The following is a 25,697-nucleotide window of genomic DNA, read 5'->3' as shown; positions in this document are numbered from 1 at the left end:
CATTAAATGGCCTTTTAATGTTTAAATGCACTGAAATTTTTAACAGATGAAATCCTAAAAGAGAACTTGCTTATAAAATATAATAATATATATTATAGTTAATATATTTTCATATTATGTATATTATTAATATTATAGTATTAAAATTACCATATTATTTATGCATATTTTTACATACTTAAAATATTCATATTTACCAAACTGACTGATTCACATGGCAGAGAAAATAGCTGTATAGGTAAGTTGGAGCTTCAGAGAGAGAGAGCTGACAGATGTAAAAGGTGTTTAAGTGTTTCTCTTCTCCCTGCCGTAGGTTCTCTTCACCCAGAGTGGTTCTGGTAGAATTTTTCATAAATAATTTTTGCTGTTTCTGCCTTTCTGGTCAAAGGTGCAGTAATATGTGGGAGCGATAAGAAAATATTTCGATTTGAAAGGCAGAAAAACTAGATCGCTCCGACATAGCGCACTTGTACGTTAACAGCTTGTATGCTTTGTTGATTATAAACAGGAGCGATTATCACATCGCTCGGTTACAGAGACGCGGTACAATGCCATTCACACGTCGAATCTTAAGTTCAGTAAATATGCGACAAACTTACTTCTGACTTTCTCTCTGCGCGTGCTTACATGAAACTCAACAAGCGTTCATTGAGGTGCAAGAGAGAGGGTGAGATCGATGCAGTAGAGCTGATTTACTTGCACAAGATCTGGAATTACAGTTTGATACAAAGACTAGACTTTTGATTTAAATTGTGTATCTGTATGGATAGGTTTATTGATTCTAAACTAAATGTTTAAGTGAATAAAAGAGTGCAGGAATTCCCCGCAATATGAACTTGGAACATGCAAGGATTATTACATTTGTGAGCAATCCCGCACCAAATTTGTCGGTTATCCTACTTCTCCATTGTAACAAACATCCTTTGTTGGACTGCAAAACGGAAATGTGACTGAGCATGTGGATGTATTTTTGTGTGTGTTTCCTTTTTGTTTCATATCACCATTCAACAGCATGCACTGTAGAAAGCGCGCAGGCAGTGCACCGCTGCTGATTGCATATAGGGGAAACACTGCCTTTAGAGCATGGTGTTAGATCAGTTATCTTTTTTTAGGTTGCAACAATTAATCAGTGAAATTGATAAAAGTCGTTAATGAAGCTAGTTTACTGTTGTTATTGATTAGTTGGGTCTGTGCTCTATTGCATTGAGAACCTTTGTCAGTTACATCACTCTGTTGTAGTGAAACCTGTTAGAGCAAACGGTAACATTTATATTAAACCTTTTTGCATACAAACTATATCATACATATCAATTGTAATAACCATCAATTTGCACATTGTTTGAAGCAGAACACTGGGCAAGAAATGGAATAACAGATTTTTTTTTTTTTTAATCAAATGTTGAAGAAAAATTTGACATTTAGCATCCTCTTAATCTGTTAATCAAAGAAATAATTGACAGAACAGATAAACAATTTTCTAAACCATTGTTCGTTGCAGCCCTATTTTAAACAGAAGATTGCTCTGATGGACTGTTCAAGGTGTGTAACTTGATTTTGTAACCTGATTTTTCCCCTTCCAGATTACCCTCATAAGTACGGAGCAGAGGGCGGCTGTGCAGACCACTCCGTGTTTGAGAGGATGAAGAAGTACCAGGCGTCTGCAGTGGAGGAGCCCAACCAGGTCATCTACATTACCCTTTCATGCAACTCAGCTGAGAACAGAACCGGTGTTACCAACAAGCACCATGATTCTGATTTATAAACAAAAGCAGATGACCAATACAGAAAACCAACCATCTGAGTTATTTCCTCATTCCCATGATTCTGAAATATAGAGTTCTACTCTGTACACTTTAGCTCCCCACCAACTCGCCTGAATCCAAATTTTATCAGATAAAAGTGTGTAATTTCTGTGCCGCTCTCATCATCAAACAGAACTGCAAAAATAACTTTTCAGACCAGTTTCCCAAACACTCCCCCATCTGCCATAGTTTGTACAAACATTCCTGCCTCAAATGCATGCCATTAGTTGAGCCAATGCTGCTGTGTCAAACTGGTCAGACTATTCGGACAAACAGAGCAACATTTTGATAGCTCTGCAGAGCAACAGTGTTGACACTTTTCTGTAAAATTAACCTATAAATGGTTTACTTTTAATTGTCATTGCATAATAAACTAAAATGGGAGAAAATATTTTAACATAAAAATTACACACATCAGCTTTAAACTCTGATTTCATATAAATTATTTTGACAATATGCCCAAACATTAAAAAAAATATATATATTTTTGAGTGCTTGTCTTTCAGCCTCTTCAATTAGGTTCTTACCTGTCCTTCTGCTGTTCCCTTTGCAGCAGACGAACCATGTCCATGATGAGGAAAGGGCTGATGGGCCAGTGATCCTGAGGAAACGTCGTGCAGCACAGCCAGAGAAAAACACCTGTCAGCTTTTCATCCAGACAGATCACCTCTTTTACAAATACTATGGTAGCCGCGAGGCTGTGATTGCACAGGTACACAGAAACTGCAGGTCATCTAATCACACACTGTGTTTTAAATTGTGCACTAATTGGGTTGTTCTATTGGGTACTGCAGATTTCCAGTCATGTAAAAGCCATTGACTCCATCTATCAAAGTACCGATTTCCAAGGCATCCGCAACATCAGCTTTATGGTGAAGAGAATCAGGGTGAGTGTGTGATTCTCATTAGCAGGCGTTTTTCCACTGCTGGAACTTTTCCTAGTTCCTGGAACTATTTCAGGTTCTCGTTGTTTTTCCACCACATGAACTAGTTCCAATTGGAACTAAAACCTGAACCAAACAAGGAACAGTTTTAGTACCTGCTCCCAGGGTTGGTACTTTTCTTGCAACGTGGAACTATAAAGTGGGTATAGTCAGAACAGCAAACATGTTTCGATGGTCAAGAAAAATGCGTTTTAGCCATCAGGCAGCCGATATCGGGCATTTTTAAAAGTCTGGTTAGTAAACTTCATAAAAACTTTTGTTGAGTTGTTGCTATTGTAGGCTTTTCAAATCGAAATGGATAGATGGTCAGACACTACTGTACAGGATCAGGAGTTTGCAACAATGATCAGAAACGATGTGTACAAATAGTCTGATTGCCTCATGAAGTTAGGCTTTGATGACATTAAACTATGTAGTTTGAAAATAAAGAAAATTAAACAAGGCTACAAGAGAATAAAGGGTCATAAAATCATTTACTTTCCATGATTATCATGTATATAGTTTGTACATTGTATTATGTACAGTATATAGTATGCTCATTCTAGTGTTCAGTGCTTTTTTGCTTACCTTTTTGCACTGCTTACTTTGCACATTTTAAAGGCTTCACTGTTTGTATTAAGCACTAATAAAGATGTTTTTATTGGACCTCAAGGCAATTAAGTTAACTTTTTTAAGTTCGTCATGTGAACAGTGCTATCTACGAATCACAGCGTTTATTGAATTGCTAGTTGAAATCAGTGTTTGATAACTCCATACACGATAGTTTCAATTGGCATTGTTTATTGGAAGCACACATATGATCATGGAAACTTATGAAAAATCAACAAACAAAATGCAGTTGAGTCCAGATGAAGGTAGCATTACAGCCATCTCTGCTCTTGCTCTCCTGTTGTTTTCCATCTCTTACAAATCCGAGTGTATCTTGTCCACATGAAGTTTTCCACAACAAAACAGGGCGATAAAATCAAGTGTCGCCACCACAACTATGTCACATGCTTACGTCAGAGCTTATTTAAATAAAAGTTCCTGCTTTTGTGTCTCTGGTGGAAAAACAACGCTTGGAATTTAATTGGAACGGATATAGTTTCACAACTAATTGATTTCAGTTCACGTGCTAGTTCTACAATTATGTGGGAAAATGCCTTATATGTATCTTTGTCATCCACTGTCATTCACTCTCTGAAAAAGCTGATAACATTTGTTCAGCGGTGTGAAGATGCTGTCCTTCACTGCAGCCTAAATTGAATCATAGATCGTGGCACAATGTACTCTGAATGTGTATATGATTGCTGTAATTTCCTTTTGGAATTAAAATGTGGATCAAGACCATTTTGTATTTACTCACTCATGCTGATGTCAGCAAGTCAACCTTAGTTCCAGAGTGGCATCAGCATACAGGTGCACTTCTCAGGTGCAGTTTCCTCTTGAATGACTGGCTCGTGATATTACAGTTGTACAGAGGGTTAACAGATCTCACTCTGTATTGACCAACTGTCAATACAAGCATGCAAGCCCATGTACTGCAGTTTTTTAAAAGACTATTACAGTTTCTCTTTAGTCCCGGACTACTGCTCTACCACTTGATCTTTGCCTACTCAAGATGTTACATACATCCCACCAAGGGATCTAGTATAGATCCTACTTACAGTGCCTGCTTCTGCAGTCTGTCTACAGTATTGAATGTATTACATCTCCTAGGGTAGGATGCAATAAAGAGAAGAGAGATGTGCTCCCTGCACAACCATCAGACTAAAAACACAGAAAGACAACGAACATAGATCCAATATTTGATTTTTTGGAAGTAAAGGTTTGTAAAGATGGAAAAATGAGCAGAAGGTATTTGGCTTCAGGGTGACTCCTGGTCCAAAACAATAAACAAAACCGCTTCAAAGGAGAAAATATCTAACCTGAAAAAGGACATAAAATGCAATTAAATTAACCTAGCTTCACTAACAAAAACAGAGCGAACAATATCAAATAAACAGGGCAGGTCACTCCTACAAACCTAACTGCTTAGAGCACAGAATCAGAAAACACATTACTGATGAGCATCAATACACAAAACTCTCTAAGCTCTCAAATTTGTGTTGGTCTGGTGGCTGGTGGGGAGCGTGTAGAAATGCGACCAACCTGGAGTCGCAACAGGTCGCATCTGACAGGCAACACATGGATTTTATAAGGCACACAACCAGGAACAGCCAATCGCCAACGTTAAGGTGGAGCAAACAATTTGCAAATCAGATGCACCTGGAACAGACACTCAAAGTGCAAACAAAACTCAAACACAGACAGAGAGAGAAAGAGCAGAACAGCAAAACTGCACAAAACACTGAACGTAACAGAATGAAGTCTGTTTGTTATGTTTCAGATCAACACCACACAAGATGAGAAGGATCATTCTAATCCTTTCCGGTTTGCCAACATCGGTGTGGAGAAGTTTCTAGAACTCAATTCAGAGCAGAATCACGATGACTACTGCCTAGCCTACGTGTTCACAGATAGAGACTTTGATGATGGAGTCCTGGGGCTGGCATGGGTCGGTGCTCCTTCAGGTATGCTCAGAGATATGCACACAAGGTCTCCCCAACATCTCCTGAGAGGCTGTCTGGCTGTTAAGTATAACAGGACACCGATGTGTGTGTGTGTTGTGAACTAAATCGGTGGCTGCTAATATGAAATAAGGATTTGGTAAGAAACAACGCTGGAATTTAAGAAATTTTTTAAAATCTTGACATCAGTTGCACATTAATGAGCGCTATGAGAGAAGCTTGTTCATGCATGAAGTTGCGTTGTTAACAGTGCAAGATCTCGTGTGAACATGCGTGCCACTGTGGATGAGCCTCTCTTATAGCACTCATTGAAAAATTTTTGCTGAGAAAAGTGACTTAAATATTGGGTTTGTTTGCTTATCGTTAGAAGACTTTATATATGACGCACAGTTGCATGGACTACTTTTATGATACTTTTGAGTCCATTTTTAAGCTTTGAAGTGAGGCACTATCCACTGCCATTGTATTGAAAAGACTGAAAAGAACTGGGATGTTCATTTAAACATCTCATTTTGTGTTCTGCATATGAAAGAAAATGATGCAACTTAGGAACAACATAAGGGTGAGTAAATTTTGATAGAATTTTCCATTTTTGGATGAACCTCCTTTAACCTCGTCACACGGCTTGCCGATACGTCTCTCAATCTCTTAGTCTCCGATAAGACTCAGTCGCAGTCACAACACTGTGTAGGTGTGTGTAGTAACAGACACACTGGCCAAAAAAATCTCTGTAATAATAATCATTTTGTCCTTGCACACCTTCAAACACTCCTCTTCTCTTGAGTATCGAGTCTATATTGTTCAGCATTTACCAATTGTTTCCACTTCTGGTCGTTCCATTTCAAGTAGCAAAACTGCATTAGTCCCAAGGTTAAGAGCAGTTCAGACTAGGGCTGAAACGATTAGTCGACGTTATCGACAACGTCGACAATAAAAAAAATTATCGATAAACATTTTCATTGTCAAATAGTCTTTTGATCTCATTTAATGTAACATGAGATCACATTAAACTCTAATGATGATGCGCAAGAGCAGCACTGCAGTTCGCGCCTGACTGAGGAGAGGAAGAACACACAGCTCACAGTCCAGATGCACTCTAAACTTTCCAAACAGCTTCAGGTGATGTAGATTGCAAAATATGAGGGAATTATACAAAAATACAAAATAAGTAAATACAGAAGCACTCTCATTGTGGAATAAGTGGAGCTGGAGCTGCCACTCCGTTGAATCAAAACTTGCGTGTCGAGTGTCTATAAAGGAAACACTTCTTTACATCTTTAATGCGTTATATCTTTATTAAAGTTCAAATAATAAGTTAGCAGGTCATGTAAATAAGTACAAACACTGAAACTGGCATTTCTCTGTGCGGTCAGCGCCTCTTCTATGAGTTGCGTGAAGTGTCCTGATCTAAGGGGGTGAGATTGAAACTGCACCCGGCTGATGCACACTCTGTCACGGGGACGCTCATCCCTCGAGCGCACGCTTAATGCAGCTAGATTATAACGTGATGGCTCGCAACTTATTGTATCATAATACAGTATATGTGTCACTATGCATTTCTTATCGTGAAGAAAATTGGCAATACAGTGCATCCGGAAAGTATTCACAGCGCTTCACTTTTTCCACATTTTGTTATGTTACAGCCTTATTCCAAAATGGATTAAATTCAGTATTTTCCTCAAAATTCTACAAACAATACCCCATAATGACAACGTGAAAGAAATTTGTTTGAAATCTTTGCAAATTTATTAAAAATAAAAAACGAAAAAAAAAAAAATCACATGTACATAAGTATTCACAGCCTTTGCTCAATACTTTGTTGAAGCACCTTTGGCACCAATTACAGCCTCAAGTCTTTTTGAGTATGATGCTGCAAGCTTGGCACACCTATTTTTGGGCAGTTTCTACCATTCTTCTTTGCAGGACCTCTCAAGCTCCATCAGGTTGGATGGGGAGCGTCGGTGCACAGCCATTTTCAGATCTCTCCAGAGATGTTCAATCGGGTTCAAGTCTGGGCTCTGGCTGGGCCACTCAAGGACATTCACAGGGTTGTCCCGTAGCCACTCCTTTGTTATCTTGGCTGTGTGCTTAGGGTCATTGTCCTGTTGGAAGATAAACCTTCGCCCCAGTCTGAGGTCCAGAGCGCTCTGGAGTAGGTTTTCATCAAGGATGTCTCTGTACATTGCTGCATTCATCTTTCCCTCTATCCTGACTAGTCTCCCAGTTCCTGCCGCTGAAAAACATCCCCACAGCATGATGCTGCCACCACCATGCTTCACTGTAGGGATGGTATTGGCCAGGTGATGAGCGGTGCCTGGTTTCCTCCAGACATGACACTTGCCATTCAGGCCAAAGAGTTCAATCTTTGTTTCTCATGGTCTGAGAGTCCTTCAGGTGCCTTTTGGCAAACTCCAGATGGGCTGTCATGTTCCTTTTACTGAGGAATGGCTTCCGTCTGGCCACTCTACCATACAGGCCTGATTGGTGGAGTGCTGCAGAGATGGTTGTTCTTCTGGAAGGTTCTCCTCTCTCCACAGAGAAACGCTGGAGCTCTGTCAGAGTGACCATCAAGTTCTTGGTCACCTCCCTGACTAAGGCCCTTCTCCCCTGATCGCTCAGTTTGGCCAGGCGGCCAGCTCTAGGAAGAGTCCTGGTGGTTCTAAACTTCTTCCATTTATGGATGATGGAGGCCACTGTGCTCATTGGGACCTTCAATGCTGCAGAAATTTTTCTGTACCTTCCCCAGATCTGTGCCTCGATACAATCCTGTCTCGGAGGTCTACAGACAATTCCTTGGACTTCATGGCTTGGTTTGTGCTCTGACATGCACTGTTAACTGTGGGACCTTATACAGACAGGTGTGTGCCTTTCCAAATCATGTCCAATCAACTGAATTTACCACAGGTGGACTCCAATCAATTTATAGAAACATCTCAAGGATGATCAGTGGAAACAGGATGCACCTGAGCTCAATTTTGAGTGTCATGGCAAAGGCTGTGAATACTTATGAACATGTGATTGTTTTTTTTTTTTTCCTTTTTTTTTTCTTTTTTTATAAACTTGCAAAGATTTCAAACAAACTTCTTTCACGTTGTCATTATGGGGTATTGTTTGTAGAATTTTGAGGAAAATAATTAATTTAATCCATTTTGGAATAAGGCTGTAACATAACAAAATGTGGAAAAAGTGAAGCGCTGTGAATACTTTCCGGATGCACTGTATAAGAGAGAGTTTGTTTTTATGTGAGTTAAAGATGGATTCAAGTGAACAGAAAGGTGAGAGAGCGTGTTTGTGTGCATGTGTGTGCATGTGTGTGGGATTCTATTAATGTCTTCATGTTGCTAGGCAGGCATGCATCTCTCTCCCCTCTTTAGCTGAAACAGACTGAGATCAACCTGAGGGCTTCACTTTTCTTGCTGCTGTTACACACTTGTCAAATGCAGCACTAACACACAGATACACACATTAATAGCAGAGGTGTAACAGCTTGATTGATACACAAAATGTTGCTGATAAATTCAAATTAGAAGTGTTTGCTCAAGTACCTTTTTTAAATGAATGACATGGGGTAGTGAGCATTTATGTAAACACTGAGGTTCACATTTAAACACATTTATATTATTAATTTTGGGTATCACTGTTTTGAAATGAAAATTTTAAAGAGAACATCATTATGAGATCTGTCAGCAAATGCAGAATTGTTTAATTGGTTCTTTGGCATTTGGCACAGTTCTGAGGGGAGAACACACATATTCACCAACACTGCAACGAGCAATAATGGTAAATTAGCATTGTAAAATCTGGTTGCTTTAATCACACTTTGGCTATCAGTCAGTAGGGAGACCAGCAATTACTGTCTTAGTGAAACACTGAACTGAGTGAACAGAAAAAAAAAAAACTAATCTGTGTGCATGCGCAGATAGGTGTGTACCTATGCAGGGAACATAGTGAATGAAAATGAATTCACACATGCTCACATGTTGTTGTTTTTTCGGTTGTTTCAGTTCAATCTTCTGCCACAAATGCAGTCGTTAAAGGAATGTTCGGGGTTCAATACAAGTTAAGCTGAATCGACAGCATTTGTAGCATAATGTTGATTACCACAATAATGTATTTTGACTTGTTCCTCCTTTTCTTTAAAAAAAGCAAAAATCTTGGTTCCAGTGAGGCACTTATAATGGAAGTGAATGGGGCCAATCTGTAATTGTTTAAATACTCACTGTTTCAAAAGTACAGCCACAGTGCAAATGTTTTTTGTTTGAGCTTGCATTTCTAGTGAAGCGCAAAGTGTAGTGTGACCGCCCCTTTGCCACGTCTGGAGTGAGATCACCCTTTATTTCTACACTTAATCTCAGTTTTCTCCAGCATAATTGTCCCTGTAATAAGTGTACTGTAATAAAGGTCCATGAGCTTTTAACATGCTTTGGATTGCCAGATCTCAAGGAATACAAACCACTCTATCAGAGCTTTAAACTTGCACAATTTGCAAATATTCCTGTCAATGTAATAATCAATTTGTCCACTCTCTCTCTCCACTGCGAAAAGGCACGACAAATGTTTGGAATTTCTCGGTCTCCTTTGTGTTACTTTCCTCAAAGGATAATGTAATACAGCCACTGTTCATTGACGAGGCAACTTGTGCTGTTTGGTGCTACTTAATGTGTGCAGACCTTCTCAGTGATTGACTTTTGCCTTTTAATAATATTTAACTCTTTACCAGTCATTCATGTCAGATATACTATCTATACAGTAATTATACTCTACCCTTTTTAGTTTTTTCTAATGCATGATGGAAAGTTATGTACCTTTGTAGATCAATACTTGAGGCAAGTGCTGAATGGTCCCATCATTCAGAGATATCCTTCAGAAAATGTTGCCTCATGTGTAGCCTAAGCAACTAGTTCTCCAAGCTCAAGAAATAAGAACCAATTGAAGTAGAACATCTCAAAGAAAATGATGAGGCTCCTGTGAACTATTTAAACCCCAATATGGCTTCTGTGCCAAAAACTGCCAACATCTGCTCTAAAGTAGAGTCGACTCAGTTGGTTATAATAGGAGTAATCTAGCTTTGTCGTGTTACACTGCTCACTTCCAGTGTAAAGTGAGAGTCAGAGATTTCAACTATTGGTCATTTACTGCAGGTCATTTCTCTCTCTGGAGCTGTGACTAATAAAGCATAAATTAATTTCACACTGACTGTCTTGGGCTGTTTGCCTAAATTAAATCTTTTACTCATGCTTTTGAGTTAAAGAGCAGAGCCTAGGTGAATTTTGCTTTAAAACTGTTGATATATGATATCTTATATCATTTATCATTTAATTTTATCATCATAGTTCTATTAAAGTATACCCTTTCTAAATTCACCACTTAAGGATGATGAAGCACCATAATAGCATCTTTTCTTTAATCATCATTGTCCATCTCTTTAATTTGTTTTTCATAAAGATGCTCTTGCATTTTGTTTCAGGGAGCTCTGGTGGGATCTGTGAAAAGAATAAACCGTACTCTGATGGGAAGAGGAAGTCTCTGAACACTGGCATCATCACAGTGCAGAACTACGCTTCACATGTTCCCCCTAAAGTCTCTCACATTACCTTTGCTCATGAGGTTGGACACAACTTTGGCTCTCCGGTGAGTCTTTACTGCTTAATGTGCTCTATTGCCTGCATTGCACCATGATCTGGACAGACTTTCCTAGTAACCTGACCTGGTATTTGCTCTATGACCTGTGCATTCAACTCACTTTGGTTAAAAATCATCTGCTTAGAATGTAAATGTAAACATACACTGGTGGCCAGAAGTTTGGAATAATGTACAGATTTTGCTGTTTTGGAAGGAAATTGGTACTTTAATTCACCAAAGTGGCATTCAACTGATCACAAAGTATAGTCAGGACATTACTGATGTAAGAAACAGCACCATCACTATTTGGGGAAGAAAAAAAAATAATAATAATAATTTTTGATCAAATCTAGACAGGCCCCATTTCCAGCAGCCATCACTCCAACATCTTATCCTTGAGTAATCATGCTAGACTGCTAATTTGGTAATAGAAAATCACTTGCCATTGTATCAAGTTGAACAGTTGAACGCTATTTGGTTCATTAAATGAAGCTTAACATTGTCTTTGTGTTTGTTTTTGAGTTGTCACAGTATGCAATAGACTGGCATGTCTTAAGGTCAATATTAGGTCCAAAATAGCAAAAAAAGAAACAGCTTTTTCTAGAAACTTGTCGGTCAATCATTGTTTTGAGGAATGAAAGCTATACAATGCTTGAAATTGCCAAAAAACTGAAGATTTCATACAATGGTGTACACTGCAGTCTTCAAAGACAAAGGACAACTGGCTCTAACAAGGACAGAAAGAGATGTGGAAGGCCAGATATACAACTAAACAAGAGGATAAGTACATCAGAGTCTCTAGTTTGAGAAATAGATGACATGTCCTCAGCTGACAGCTTCATTGAATTGTACCCGCTCAACACCAGTTTCATGTACAACAGTAAAGAGAAGACTCAGAGGTGCAGGCCTTATGGGAAGAATTGCAAAGAAAAAGCTACTTTTGAAACGGAAAAACAAAAAGAAAAGTTTAGAGTGGGCAAAGAAACACAGACATTGGACAACAGATAATTGGAAAAGAGTGTTATGGATCTTAACCCCACTGAGGTTTTTTAGTTGCTAGACTGTAAGGTGCATGAGAAGTGCCCGACAAGACAGCTACATTTATGGCAAGTGCTACAGGAAGTGTGGGGTGAAATGTCACCTGAGTATCTGGACAAACTGACAGCTAGAATGCCAAGGATCTGCAAAGCTGTCATTGCTGCACGTGGAGGATTTTTTGACGAGAACTCTTTGAAGTAGTTTAAGAAGTTATGAAATTTTTTTTCAAATTGTAATAATAATTTTTCATGTTATTAATGTCCTGACTATACATTGTGATCAGTTGAATGCCACTTTGGTGAATAAAAGTACCAATTTCTTTCCATAAGAGCAAAATCTGCACATTATTCCAAACTTTTGGCCGCCAGTGTATGTAAGCAGCACACTAAGGAATAAAGTGAATGTAAAGCTTTTGGATATTTTTAGCTATAGAAATAAAAGGTTTGTTTTGTAAAATAGCTGCAAAACAGCTTACACCAGTCCTAACCAGGCACAACGCGACACAAATTTTTTTCAATCAACAATAAAAGCTGAAACATACTCCACGTACATACGTACGTGAACACAGATGCTTCTAGCTATGCTATCCCAATTTCGTGCATTGTTGCATTCCAATATGGGTCAGAACTAGGGCAGCAAAGGGCCGGAAAATTTCTGGTAAATTTCCGGGAACTTTCCTTGGGAATTTTGGAAATATTGGAAAAAACTTTGGGCACTTGGCTATATGCTGCTGCATCTTTGTGGCATTCTTAACATAGGTCTTTGCACTGTATTTGCAAATGTACACAGCCTTTCCTTCTACATTGGCTGAGGTGAAATGTATCCACACATCAGATGGCGCATGTGGCATTGTTCTATAGAATAAGATTAGAAAAAAGCTTGAAAAAAACACTAAAGCAATGCCATGCTCAGATATATAAATAGTTAGCTAAACAATTGGAATATTCTGGAATGGTAAAAATATTTTACAATTGATCCTGGACAAATGAATAGAAATAGGCTAGATGAATAGATGAACACTCCTCAATCAGCATGCTAAATCAAACTATAACCTACGTTCTTGTATGATAACAGAAAACTGACTAGCAGAAGAAACAGCATCACAGTTGTGCTAGCTAGCACCATGATAGCTAGCCTCTTAAATTGTCAATGAAATGGTGTTAGCTAGCTTACATTTAGCATATCTGATTTACTGGCTAGCTAGCTACTGTGTAAACATATTTTGATTTAGTATTTGCAAGTTAAACTTTAATACCAAAGATCAAATATATTTACCCTAGTAATATCATCAAAACTTACTTGACTGGATGTAGTCCTTGGGCTCAATGCAGTAGTGTGACTTCAGTAGTCCTGCTGTAGTAAGTAGTGTGCTGTGTGCATGTGATTGAGGAATGCACAGGGTAGAAATTCAACTGAATTTGCATAAAATCTGGTTGTTTTAACCAAGATTATGCTGCAAGATGTTTTCTTTTTTTCAACTACATTTAAGTTCCCTGTTATAGGCTAACTTGCAATTTAGCAAATTTCCAGTTTATTCCCATTAATTCCCGTTAATTCCCATATATTCCCGTTAATTCCCATGGAAAGTTTTCAACTTCCTAGTCAGAACACAGTTCATAACACAAATGACGTACCCAATTCTCATTGATGCCACAAGGGTTATAAAGCGGACATTAGTGTGAACTGCTCGCTCCTACTGTGAGTTTTCTGTACTGATGGAGCAACAGTTTGAAGAGAATACTGTTAAGCAAGTAAATAAAAGTCAGTATAGTTATAGGAACTTATCTGAATAATAACACATCTAGTTTAATGGCACAGAAGCTGCATGTTATGTATGTGATATACAGCTGTGTGGAGTGGGTTTTCGGACCAATTAGATTTCACAGTGGGTGGATCTACCCAGTATGACGCAACAGAAATATAAACCAAGCAACGTCTTGTCACTTTATCACATCGGGCCTTGTCAGGACACTGTGTGTGAGATGTTTCTAGTTTCTGCAAAATGCATATAATTTATCTGCAGTTGAAGAGGAGGAGAATATTTTTAGAGAATATTCCTAGTGTATTTTTTTGCTCGTTGCTGATGACATCTTTTTTCTCTTGCTCCGTCTTTCTCTCTTCCAGCATGACTCAGGTCTTGAGTGCACACCAGGTGAGTCTAAGACTCAGGATCAGAAAGAGAGAGGCAACTACGTCATGTATGCAAGAGCCACATCAGGAGACAAGTTCAACAACAACAAGTTCTCCGTCTGCAGCATTCGCAACATTAGCCAGGTGCTGGAGAAGAAGAGATTCAGCTGTTTCGTTGGTGAGTTTTCAGTCAACTACAACAAAATACCAAAGCATGTGTCAGATTCCCTGGCACAATGAACATAAAAGAGTGTCAATTTTAAAATGATCAACATAAAATGGTGTGGTGTAATGGGTTAAAGCTCAGGGGCTGGTAACTGGAAGATATCTGCTTTGATCCCTGCAAGGAGCGATCAGGCATGTAAAAGTTTTGGAACAAATTCCACCACCTCTGGTTGTGTGGCAATGATAATTTAACTTGATTTTATTCTAAAATAAATAATTCAATATAGCCATCTTCATCTTTCTTCTAATGTATCACTTTATATCTCTCTCTCCTTGCTTGTTCTATTCATCTCACTGTCTCCCTCACTATCTTGTCCAGAATCTGGTCAGCCCATCTGCGGCAATGGTTTAGTTGAGGTTAATGAGCAGTGTGACTGTGGATACAGCGATCAGTGTAAAGACCAGTGCTGCCATAATGCCAATGAGCCAGATGGGGTAAAGTGTACACTGAAGACAAACGCTCGATGCAGGTGCGTAAGAAGGACATTTACAGTCTGATCTAACATCATAACAATCATGAACATAATCTTGTCATCAAAGTTAAAACACTGACCTCATTACCAGTTTGTTAATATGTTTTGCGTACACTAAGGCTGTTTGAAGTGATTGATGTATTCTGCAATTAAGTAATGTGGCAAATGCTCTATACTTTCCATTTATTAATCCCCATGGGAGCAATTAGAAGCAGGGCTACAGAGGTGCTTCACAAAAACATAAGAAAACAGAATGTAGGGCCCAGAATGTAAGAATGTGGTTTTAGTTTGTTCCAAATTCTCTCTTCCCCTCTCTTTGCATTTTATAGTTAATTCAGTCGAACTCTAAAATAAAAAATAGTATTTAAAATATATACACAAAAATAAATAAATATGGTTTTATCTATTACATAGGTGGATAGCCTCAGGCTGGTACATTTTTAACAATTACTAAACACTACGTAGGCACTGCCCAAGGGGCAACAGCTCAAATTAAGAATGTAAAGGATGTGTATCATCTTCCTTGATATTGGGAGATATCTTTATCACCTGCTTAATGGTGGTTTTTGTTCTTTAGAGACAGAGAAGAAAACCAGCATACAAAAGAAAAACACAAAATACTTCAATGAATGAAATATAAAATGTCATAAGGATAGACCTTTGAACACTGAATGAATTTAGTTTCCTCTGCACATTTTGGGTCTTTTCCAAAACCTAGTGAGCATCCTCCGGAGGCAGCAATTTAAGACATCATAGGTGCGCTCCCGACGTGAAAGCTGTTCCAAAAGGTAGGTATCTTAATTATGCTGCCTCCTAAGATATCTCGTTTCGGCCAAATTCTTAGGTATCATTGTATGTATCCTTAAGAATGTAACCGTGATGAGCTCGGTGGAAAAATACATCCAAGATGGCAGATGAAGCACGAGAAATTTGGATAGATAAATATAAATATGCTTATAATCCATTCAGTACTGAAAAGTATCAATAAATAACAGTGTAATATGATACAAAACTGAACATTTTACCTAAAATGTGTGTGTGCTGTGCGTATTTATGCTCATTAGAGGATCCTGTTGCTTCCCTCGCATCACCTGTATTGAAATCAGTTGCTAGTCAAGTCTCCCGTGCGCTGCGCATGAGGAGCACTATTTGAATGATGTGCGGAGCTGCTGCCTATGTAGAGTGCTCCATATCATTCTCTTATGAGTCATCATTTCATTAAGGATGCAGCAATAGAAGACAGCTGTCTATGTTGGCAGGAGACAGCAAGGCAGCTCACTAAGTTTTGGAACAGACCCATAGTCTTTGTTATGATTTTTTTTAATGATGGCCTCAGTGTTCTGTTCAAACTTTAAGGTTTTATATATTTTTTTACATTTTGCACAAATTTTACTTGTATTGTAATTACATAAAACATTGCTTACAGCATCTTTAATTTTGCAATGATGTTCTCCTGCAGTCCCAGCCAGGGTCCATGCTGCACACCGGAGTGTATCTTTAAGGGTAGCAATGTGAAGTGTAGGGAGGAATCTGAGTGTGCTCTTGAGGGCAAGTGCAATGGAATCACTGCCCAGTGCCCCACCTCAGCACCCAAAGAAAACTTCACAGCATGCCACTCAAATACCCAAGTCTGCCTTAATGGGGTATGTGCTGTCTCATGACCCTTGTTTGATTTTGCATGTATTTGTACCGTTGTTTGTGTAACAACTGTCTTTGTGTTTTAAGAAGATTTTGTAATGCCTAGCACACTACAAAACAGAAGGTTGTTGCCCTGTGCACATTTTAAGACTCACCGTTTCTTGTTTTTGTGTTGGTGTACACAACTAATCGAAGACTAGTAGTGTCAATTACAAGATCATTCTCCTCCTGACTAGTTGCAGCTTGACACACAACTCACAAGTGCACACACTAGAAGAGCATAGGAGATGGACACGTGCTGCAAGTTAACTATGATCCAGGGCTTCTTGTTGCAGATTAGTTTCAGATTTAAAACATGTAAGGGCGACGAGATTCCATCTTGTAGTGCACACATGGCCTAAAGCAAATGATTAACGTATGTATGATATAGTCTGAGAATGTCCCTTCCCCCTCTCTCAGGGTTGTTCTGGCTCTATCTGTCAGAGGTATGGTCTTGAAGTGTGTACCTGTGCCAGCGAGGAGGGGAAAGATGACACTGAGCTGTGTCATGTTTGCTGTATGAAGACGGGTGAGTAATGCATGCAAACTCAAACACAACACTGACAAATCTCCTAACCTGCCTTTTAGCTCTCCACAGATATTCATAACCAACAGCTTAACTCAAGTAACGTTTCTTTGCCATAAAACATCTGAGAAGTTTCCTCCTAAAAATAAAGTAATTGCATTTTATTAAGAAATACTATCTTATGGATGCATTTTTTTTTTTTTTTTTTTTTTTTTTTTTTTAATAACTATCTTAACTATCTGTTTCTTTCTTTGTAGGTGAGCCTAGTACCTGCAGCAGCACTGGCTCAGAGAAATGGGCAATGTACTTTAATAGAAAGAGCACCACATTGCAGCCCGGCTCTCCTTGTAATGATTTCAAAGGCTACTGTGATGTCTTTATGAAGTGTAGACTAGTGGATGCTGATGGCCCCCTGGCCAGGCTTAAGAAGGCCATCTTCAACCCTGAGCTTTACACGAGCATTGCAGAGTGGATAGTGGCAAGTTGTTCACTTACAGTATGATCTTCAAATACTCATTCTGTGTGTTTGTTTGTGGGTTCAATCAGGTGTTTTGTCCTCTTAAAGATATTGTCTCTTTTAACTGTCATTGATCTCATGAGGAGTGTTTGGTTGTGTTTCAGGAACACTGGTGGGCGGTGCTGTTAATGGGCATTGCTCTCATCATGCTCATGGCTGGATTCATCAAGATCTGCAGTGTGCACACACCAAGTAGCAACCCTAAATTGCCCCCACCCAAACCTCTGCCAGGTAATGTCCCCTAAATTACCCCCATCTAAACCAAAACCAGGTAATATACTACCCAGTTCAAACCACTGCCAAGTAAAATACCCCAGATTACACCAAAATATCAGATCTAAAACACTGCCAGGTTATATACACCAGATTAACCCAGACTACCCACTCCAAACCATTGCCAGGAAATTCACATTTATGCATTTGGCAGACTCTTTTATCCAAAGCGACTTACTACTTATTACAGGGACAATCCCCCCCAAAGCAACCTGGAGTTAAGTGCCTTGCTCAGTGACACAATGGTGGTGGCTGTGGGGATCGAACCTGCAACCTTCTACTTACTCTTTAGCCCACTACATCACCACCACTCCAGGAAATGTACCCCAGATTACCCCAGACTAGCCAATGCAAACCACTCCCAGGTATTATACCCCGGATTATCCCAGAGTACCCAGTCCAAACCACTGTCTTGTAATATAGCCCAGACTACCTAATACAAATCACTTTCAGGTAATATAACCCAGATTACCCCCAAACTACCCAATCCAAACCACAGCCAGTTAATATACCCCAGATTACTCCAAAATAACCAGTTCAAACCACTCCCATTTAATATACCTCAGATTCCTCCAAAATACCCAGTCTAAACCACTCCCAGGTAATATACCCCAGATTACTCAAAAATACCCAATCTGAACCACTCCCAGGTAATATACCCCAGATTCCTCCAAAATACCCAGCCCAGACCACTCCCAGGTAATACACCCCAGATTACTCCAAAATACCCTGTCCAGACCACTCCCAGGTAACATACCCCAGATTCCTCCAAAATACCCAGTCCAAACCACTCCCAGGTAATTTACCCCAGATTTCTCCAAAATACCCAATCAGAACCACTCCCAAGTATAATACCCAGATTACTCCAAAATACCCAATCAGAACCACTCCCAAGTATAATACCCCAGATTACTCCAAAATACCCAATCCGAACCACTCCCAAGTAAAGTACCCCAGATTACTCCAAAATACCCTGTCCAGACCACTCCCAGGTAATATACCCCAGATTACTCCAAACTACCCAGTCCAAACCACTCCCAGGTAATATACCCCAGATTACTCAAAAATACCCAGTCCGAACCACTCACAGGTAATATACCCCAGATTCCTCCAAAAAACCCAGTCCAAACCACTCCCAGGTAATATACCCCAGATTATCCCAGAGTACCCAGTCCAAACCACTGTCTTGTAATATAGCCCAGACTACCTAATACAAATCACTTTCAGGTAATATAACCCAGATTACCCCCAAACTACCCAATCCAAACCACAGCCAGTTAATATACCCCAGATTACTCCAAAATAACCAGTTCAAACCACTCCCATTTAATATACCCCAGATTCCTCCAGAATACCTAGTCCAAACCACTCCCAGGTAATATACCCCAGATTACTCAAAGATACCCAATCCGAACCACTCTCAGGTAATATACTCCAGATTCCTCCAAAATACCCAGTCCAAACCACTCCCAGGTAATATACCCCAGATTATCCCAGAGTACCCAGTCCAAACCACTGTCTTGTAATATAGCCCAGTCTATCTAATACAAATCACTTTCAGGTAATATAACCCAGATTACCCCCAAACTACCCAATCCAAACTACTGCCAGGTAATATACCCCAGATGATTCCAAAATCCAAACCACTGCCAGGTAATATACCCCAGATTACCCCAGACTACCCAATCCAAACCACCGACAAGTAATATACCCCAGATTACCCCAGACTACCCAGTCCAAACCACCGACAGGTAATATACCCCAGATTACCCCAGACTACCCAGTCCAAACCACCGACAGGTAATATACCCCAGATTACCCCAGACAACCCAATCTAAACCACTTCCAGGGAATATTCCCCAGATTACCCCAGACTACCCATTCCAAACCGCTGCCAAGTAACACCCCAGATTAACCCCAAACTACCCAGTCCAAACCACTGGTGCAAATGTGATCAGTAATCATCTGAGTAGTAAGGGAAGCCACTGCATACAGGCATATGAAATTAAACATTGCTAAAGAACACACTAGTGGATATGGTACTGATCGCTGTTAAAGAGGGTTATAATTCCTATTTGTTTAACCTGACTGGAGCATAGTTGACCAGAACACACTGTGACCTATGACATGTTCATGGCCAGCCAGATTTTCCATTTAACAGATTATTTCAGTGTGAAAGACTTTACGACTATGATCAGGAGTGTAGGATCAGTATGCATAATCTGTTCGTTAATGCATATTTACCAAAAACCAAACACGGCAGTTCTCAGTTGATAGCAGGATGATAAACATTCTGGCTCACCACAAGTGTTTGGAATTACTTTTCCATGAGCTTCAGCCAAGTAATCAACCTCTAAACCAGAGCTCTGGTCCAGACTACAGCCTTTAAAAGATTGTGCAATCAAACACAGTCGAAAAACAACTTGAATGGACGTTTTAAGAACAGCATGATTGCAGAAGACTTGTTTAATCATCACTATACAAAAAAGCGAGTAATTTCACTCATTGCCAGTCAGAATCCCAGTGTTTGAATGTGTTTACCTGTGGATCTAGTTTATTTTTCCAAGATCAATGCTAATTCAAATGTACTACAACAGAAATGTGGTGATTAACCATACATGCATATGTGTGTTACTCCCTCTAGGCACACTTAAGAGAAGAAGAGCCCAGAACCCCACTGCACAGACTCAGCCACAGCGCCACCATCGGCAGCAGAGAGAGAACTATCAGATGGGCCAGATGCGACGCTGAGCTGGCCTCCTCATTGCCTTGGTTCTTCCTAGTGCCTATAGTGGGAAACACTTCACTCCAAAGAGTTACCTGAGTCAATCAATAAGCCCCATTTACAAACTAAAAAAACTATCTACAAACTAAGAAAAATAAAATATACCACATGGACTTAAAAGGACTATACTTCAGAAAACAGCAGTTTTTAAAAGTTGTAAGAAACCACTGCTCGGGGAGCCAGCAAAACTTTTGTTGCGTAGATCAGAGAAAAATTCAGAAGCTAGTGATGAGGAGGAAGTGGACAGAATCACAGTTTTTGATTTTTTTTCTATCGTCTTTTTCTTTCTTTAGTGACACGATAAAGCATTTTTCTCCCCACTAAATTTTTTGCCCTTTTTTCATCTTTTTACCTTTTTATTGCTTGGAATTACCATCCTTCTGTGGAGCTAGCAAAACGGCATGATTGGAAGTTACATGGGTTTTTTCTGCCAATCAAGGAAAGTGTGAGCGAGAACTCTTTAAAGAGACCCATTTTCCAATGTGTCATTAAGATGTTTTTACAAAATAGGAGCAAAAGGATTACTACAAATTCAAGCTTTTATGTTTAGTCCCCCTCAGTGCAGTTGTACAGATATTACAATGTACTTTAGTTTTTTTTTTTTTTTCAGTCATGTCATTTTTTTCTGCTGTTAGATAATGATAATTAAGGTTTTGATTGACACTCAGGATATAATAAGAGAGCACAGAGAGTTTCTATTGTTAGAAGGCCTTTTACCAGACTCACTTTGGTGAAAGGAACAAATGTTTGTGCATAGCATTTTCACATTTGTTAGCATGTTTTTTTTTTTTATTATCATTATTATTATTTCTTGCAATGCAAAAAAAACTTGTTGCATTGTTGTCAGTAGATGATAAACAACCACTAAAGAATTAAAGTTCTTCATTCCATGCAGGTAAGGGAATTAAAATGGGAGTTTGGGTAAAAAAAAAAAAAGAAATCTTTGCCACTTATCACAATCTACTGAGAGTCGCTTTGTTACTTTGTATTTACCCAGTAACGCAGTGTTCCCTCTGAGAGACCGCAAAAGATACTGTACACAGTAGACAGACTCAAGAAAAGATAAGCACAACATCACAGAAAAATAATTTTTTTCTTGATATATACAATTATTTTTTCCAATGAGATGTTGGCAACATGAAACTTGTCTCGGCTGTGTGCATCAGTTGAAAGGCTGGGTTAAAGAGAGAGCTAATAGAAGCAATCTGTAGAGCCTGTCGTCTTTTTACACGCTAATTAGTATTTACACAAAGGATTTTTTCTTATCATTCGTCAGGCATTACCTTCCGTTATAGCTGGAAAGACAGAAGGTCCAGCGTAGCACCCTATATAATCAAAACATGCCTTGTATTGCCTATATAGATCACTAATATAGTGCACAGAAATTCACTGTTAGCACATTGATTCATTTATTAGTGTAATAGTTTGGTTTTCCTGACTAAGTAGACCTAATTATCATTAAGAATCACTATACACAGTGCAGTTCTATTTAGAAGTAAGTTCTGTAAATTAAAAAACAACATATCCTCTCTGGCTGATTTTCCAGACATGCATGTAGACCCAGGGTAAACATTATTTTCAGCATAGAAACATTACTGTGTATTGTAGGCTAGGTTTAACGTCACTCAGTTTTCAGTGTTCCAGCCCTGGACCATTTGAGCATTCATTGGCTCTGCCCTTTCTACAGGTCTACAGGTACAAAGTAAAAAAAAAAAAAAATCATTGTTCATTCTCCCACTCTGTGTAAATGAGCTTTCAGAGTTTGATTGTCTTTTGTGTGCCTCTTACAAAGGCAGATGTTTTTGAACCATGAATACATCAGAAATTTCAAGTCATTCTTAAGGAAGATATACCGTATTGTTTCAGTTTATGTTGAACATCATCCTTTTTTTAAATGTTGTGACCGAGTGTCCAGTGTTCAGACGTCTACATTTGCTCAAGCTGCGATCTTTGAATCCATTGAGGATCTGTATTTCAACATCAGGTCATAACAAACACATGGATGGTTTGCTTGTGTTTAAGACAAGCATTCCCAGCTCCCAGTCCTTTAGATTTAAATCATCAGCTCATTTCTGTATGTCTCTTTAAATGTTGATGGGAGAGGGATTTTTAGTTAGCTTTAACTGCTCTGATTTGATTAGCTTCAAAGTAATCAATCATTTCTGTGTTATTCTGTGGTAAGGGAGTTTGGGTGAATGAGAATAGGATTATTTCTTTAGTGATTTTTTTTTTTTTTTTTTTTTTTTGTTGCTTGTCTTGCTTTAAGTTTATAAGTAATGTGCACTGATACACAAGCATGGTGTGTGTGGATGAAATTATGAAAAACAAGATGGAGAAATGTCTAATACTACTGTTTGATTTTAATGTCCGCTGTGTTTTATACAGTATCTTTTTGGCTTTCTTTTTTTTTTCTATTTTTTCCCTCTCTTTGCACTTACTTGTGAAAATTTTTACTAAATACTTTGCAAAAAGTATTGTGCAACAACATGTAATTTTTTAAGTACTTGAAATGCATAAATAAAATAGCCTTGATCAGAAGCTCTTCTCACTATATGTGTGGATATAAATGCTATTAATTGCCTGTAAATGCTTTTTTTTTATATTTATTTTTATTTTTTTATTTTTTTTATTTATTGCCTAGTGCAACATAATATGTATATGTAAAAAGAACAGCTGATTGACTCTTCAACAAGCCATCACATAATTTCACATTCAAACACCAAAATTGCCCTGTTAAGCATCTCCCCATTTTCATCTCCATGTTATCATAAGGTGACTTTAGGAACAATTTGTTTATTTTGATGAGTAATATTGCAAGCAAACTAAACACAAGTGATAAATACATTTTATTACAAGCTTATCTACATTCAAGATAACTGCTGTACACCAATGCATAGGTGATGATGATGATGATGATGCTTGTTTGCAAGTAATTGTTGTGATTGTTGACTAGAGTACTGCCGTAACTTATTTTGCATGACTGATTATTGTTTTTTATGGTAACACTTTACAATAAGCTCCCATTTGTCAGCATTAACTAAAGGGTTAGTTCACCCAAAAATCATCTCATTTACTCACCCTCATGCCATCCCAGATGTATATGACTTTCTTCTGCTGAACACAAACGAAGATTTTTGGAAGAATATTTCAGCTCTGTAGATCCATAAAATGCAAGTGGATCGGGGCCAAAATGTTGAAACTACAAAAAGCACATATAGCTATTTTAAAAGTAATACATACGACTCTAGTAGATTAATTAATGTCTTCTGAAGCTAAATGCTAGCTGTGTGTAAGAAATAGATCAATATTTAAAAAACATTTTTGCTGAAAATGTTCACTTCCGGCCAGCTCGTTGATGAGGGTGGAGTTCAAACTGCCTCTCGTGTGACGTAATGTTGAATACCTCCTCTGCATACATATTCATAAGTAGATACCTTATTAGCAGCTGTTCCTATGGACCTCGATACTGTTTCAACAAAGCAGTTTATGCAGCGGTCTGAGCAAGGAGCTCGGTCTGAGGCATCTCCTCCATTCACTTGCATTCAAACCGATTCAAACAGCTCTCTTTATTGAGCGTTCCAAAATGGTGCCGCTGTTGGTGTATTAAGACTAGCTGAATGAGGCATCTATGTATGAATATCTGTGCTCCTCTGTTGTAAACAATACTGCGCATCCATATTTTTTCGTATTTCACAGGTCAGTTCTCGCGTGAACTTGCTAACAGGCTTAGGTCAGAGGCAGTGTGTATTCGACCCATCATGAATGTTTAGTAAAAAAAAAAAAAAGTTTTGAAAAAAATCAATTTTGAATAATATCTATTCCTCGCACACACCTAGCGTTTCACTTCAGAAAACATCAATTAATCCACTGGAGTTGTATGGATTACTTTTATGATGGCTATATGTGCTTTCTGGAGCTCAAAAAATTGGCACCCATTCTCTTGCATTTTATGTACCTACAGAGCTGAGATATTCTTCTAAAAATCGTATTCTGCAGAAGAAAGTCATACACATCTGGGATGGCATGAGGGTGAGTAAATGATGAAAGAATTTTCATTTTTGGTTGAACTAACTATTTAACATGAACTAACAATGAACAATAGTTTTACAGCATTTAATCACCTTTGTTAATGATAATATCACCATATACTAATACATTTTTTAAATACAAATTGTATATAACAAAGATAATGGGTGCTGTAAAAATATATTGTTTATTGTTAGTTCATGATACATAATGCATTAACAAATGTTAACAAATAGAACCTTATTATAAAGTGCTACCATTTTTATAAATGGTATGTAAAATGGTAAAATATTCAATGGATAACAGTTGGTGCAGTGAATCTGACAAAAGTCGGTCACTCACTCGGAAGACTTTATAAAGTCTCTTTTAGGAGGTGCTAGGAGCTTCAAGATATTGGCCCTACCTATTCAACAATAATAAACTTGAGTGGAAGTGAATTTGTGTCTCAAGCAGTTAAGGAATAACCTCAGTATATTCATTGTTTCCATATAGACTCTGGCAGGGGTTGACAACAGTTTTCTAAAATGTGGAATGGCAGTGTTAAACTGAATTTCCTTAATAGTAATTGTAATAGCGGTTGTTTAAATAAGTGAAAAATACATAAAGTGTTTGAGACAAACACTCTTTTATACTCTGTCTTTAATTAATCATACAATAGGTGAAGAAAGCACAAAACAAAAACATAAAACTTACATTACATGCATGTTCTGTTTTCACCCATCTCATGTCAATTTAAGCATTGTTGACGCTTTATAAGTCCTGATGGGTGATCAGGTGTGTTTACTTCAGCTGTGCTTTATCATCCTCCGCTGTTGCTATGGCTTCTTACACTTCTTCTCACAGCGAACGAACACCTTCTCCTGTGATGGCTCAATATACATGCCATCATCTGTCTGTGCACAAAACACAGTTCTGAAGAAAACGAAGACTGTTATTAGCTTTAGAATGAATCGTCCAATAAATGTCTTAATATAATACAACTATTAAACATGTTTTTTAAACTTTATCAAATAATTTATTTAAATTATATTAGTTTTCTTTTATCACAATATCACAATTAAAGGTGCACTCAGTATTTTGTTCCTTCATTAAAAATACTTTACTTCTAAA

General features: G+C 38.3%; 2 protein-coding genes across 3 annotated transcripts in view; one reads left to right on the top strand and one right to left on the bottom strand.

Moving 5' to 3' along the window:
* Positions 1–23,099, top strand: part of LOC127447476 (disintegrin and metalloproteinase domain-containing protein 10-like) — a 106,441-nt gene extending 83,342 nt beyond the window's left edge. Inside the window, exons 5-16 of one of the 2 annotated variants that reach the window (XM_051709504.1) lie at positions 1,581–1,681; positions 2,359–2,514; positions 2,597–2,689; positions 5,115–5,298; positions 10,763–10,926; positions 14,080–14,263; positions 14,630–14,780; positions 16,243–16,426; positions 16,881–16,989; positions 17,244–17,464; positions 17,608–17,734; positions 20,421–23,099. In XM_051709504.1, coding sequence (XP_051565464.1) covers positions 1,581–1,681; positions 2,359–2,514; positions 2,597–2,689; positions 5,115–5,298; positions 10,763–10,926; positions 14,080–14,263; positions 14,630–14,780; positions 16,243–16,426; positions 16,881–16,989; positions 17,244–17,464; positions 17,608–17,734; positions 20,421–20,527 — 1,781 coding nt within the window. In that variant the 3' untranslated portion in view covers positions 20,528–23,099. Of the gene's footprint in view, positions 1–1,580; positions 1,682–2,355; positions 2,515–2,596; positions 2,690–5,114; positions 5,299–10,762; positions 10,927–14,079; positions 14,264–14,629; positions 14,781–16,242; positions 16,427–16,880; positions 16,990–17,243; positions 17,465–17,607; positions 17,735–20,420 lie in introns of both variants that reach the window. The other variant, XM_051709419.1, reaches the window with a different exon arrangement.
* A 2,196-nt stretch (positions 23,100–25,295) lies between these two features.
* lipca (lipase, hepatic a) overlaps positions 25,296–25,697 on the bottom strand; it is a 15,002-nt gene continuing 14,600 nt past the window's right edge. Inside the window, exon 9 of the mRNA XM_051709709.1 lies at positions 25,296–25,499. Coding sequence (XP_051565669.1) covers positions 25,403–25,499 — 97 coding nt within the window. The 3' untranslated portion in view covers positions 25,296–25,402. The remainder of the gene's footprint in view (positions 25,500–25,697) is intronic.

This window comes from Myxocyprinus asiaticus, chromosome 1, assembly GCF_019703515.2.
Source record: "Myxocyprinus asiaticus isolate MX2 ecotype Aquarium Trade chromosome 1, UBuf_Myxa_2, whole genome shotgun sequence".
Classification (NCBI taxonomy): Eukaryota; Metazoa; Chordata; class Actinopteri; order Cypriniformes; family Catostomidae; genus Myxocyprinus; species Myxocyprinus asiaticus.
This window is presented reverse-complemented; position numbering and strand designations above follow the sequence as displayed.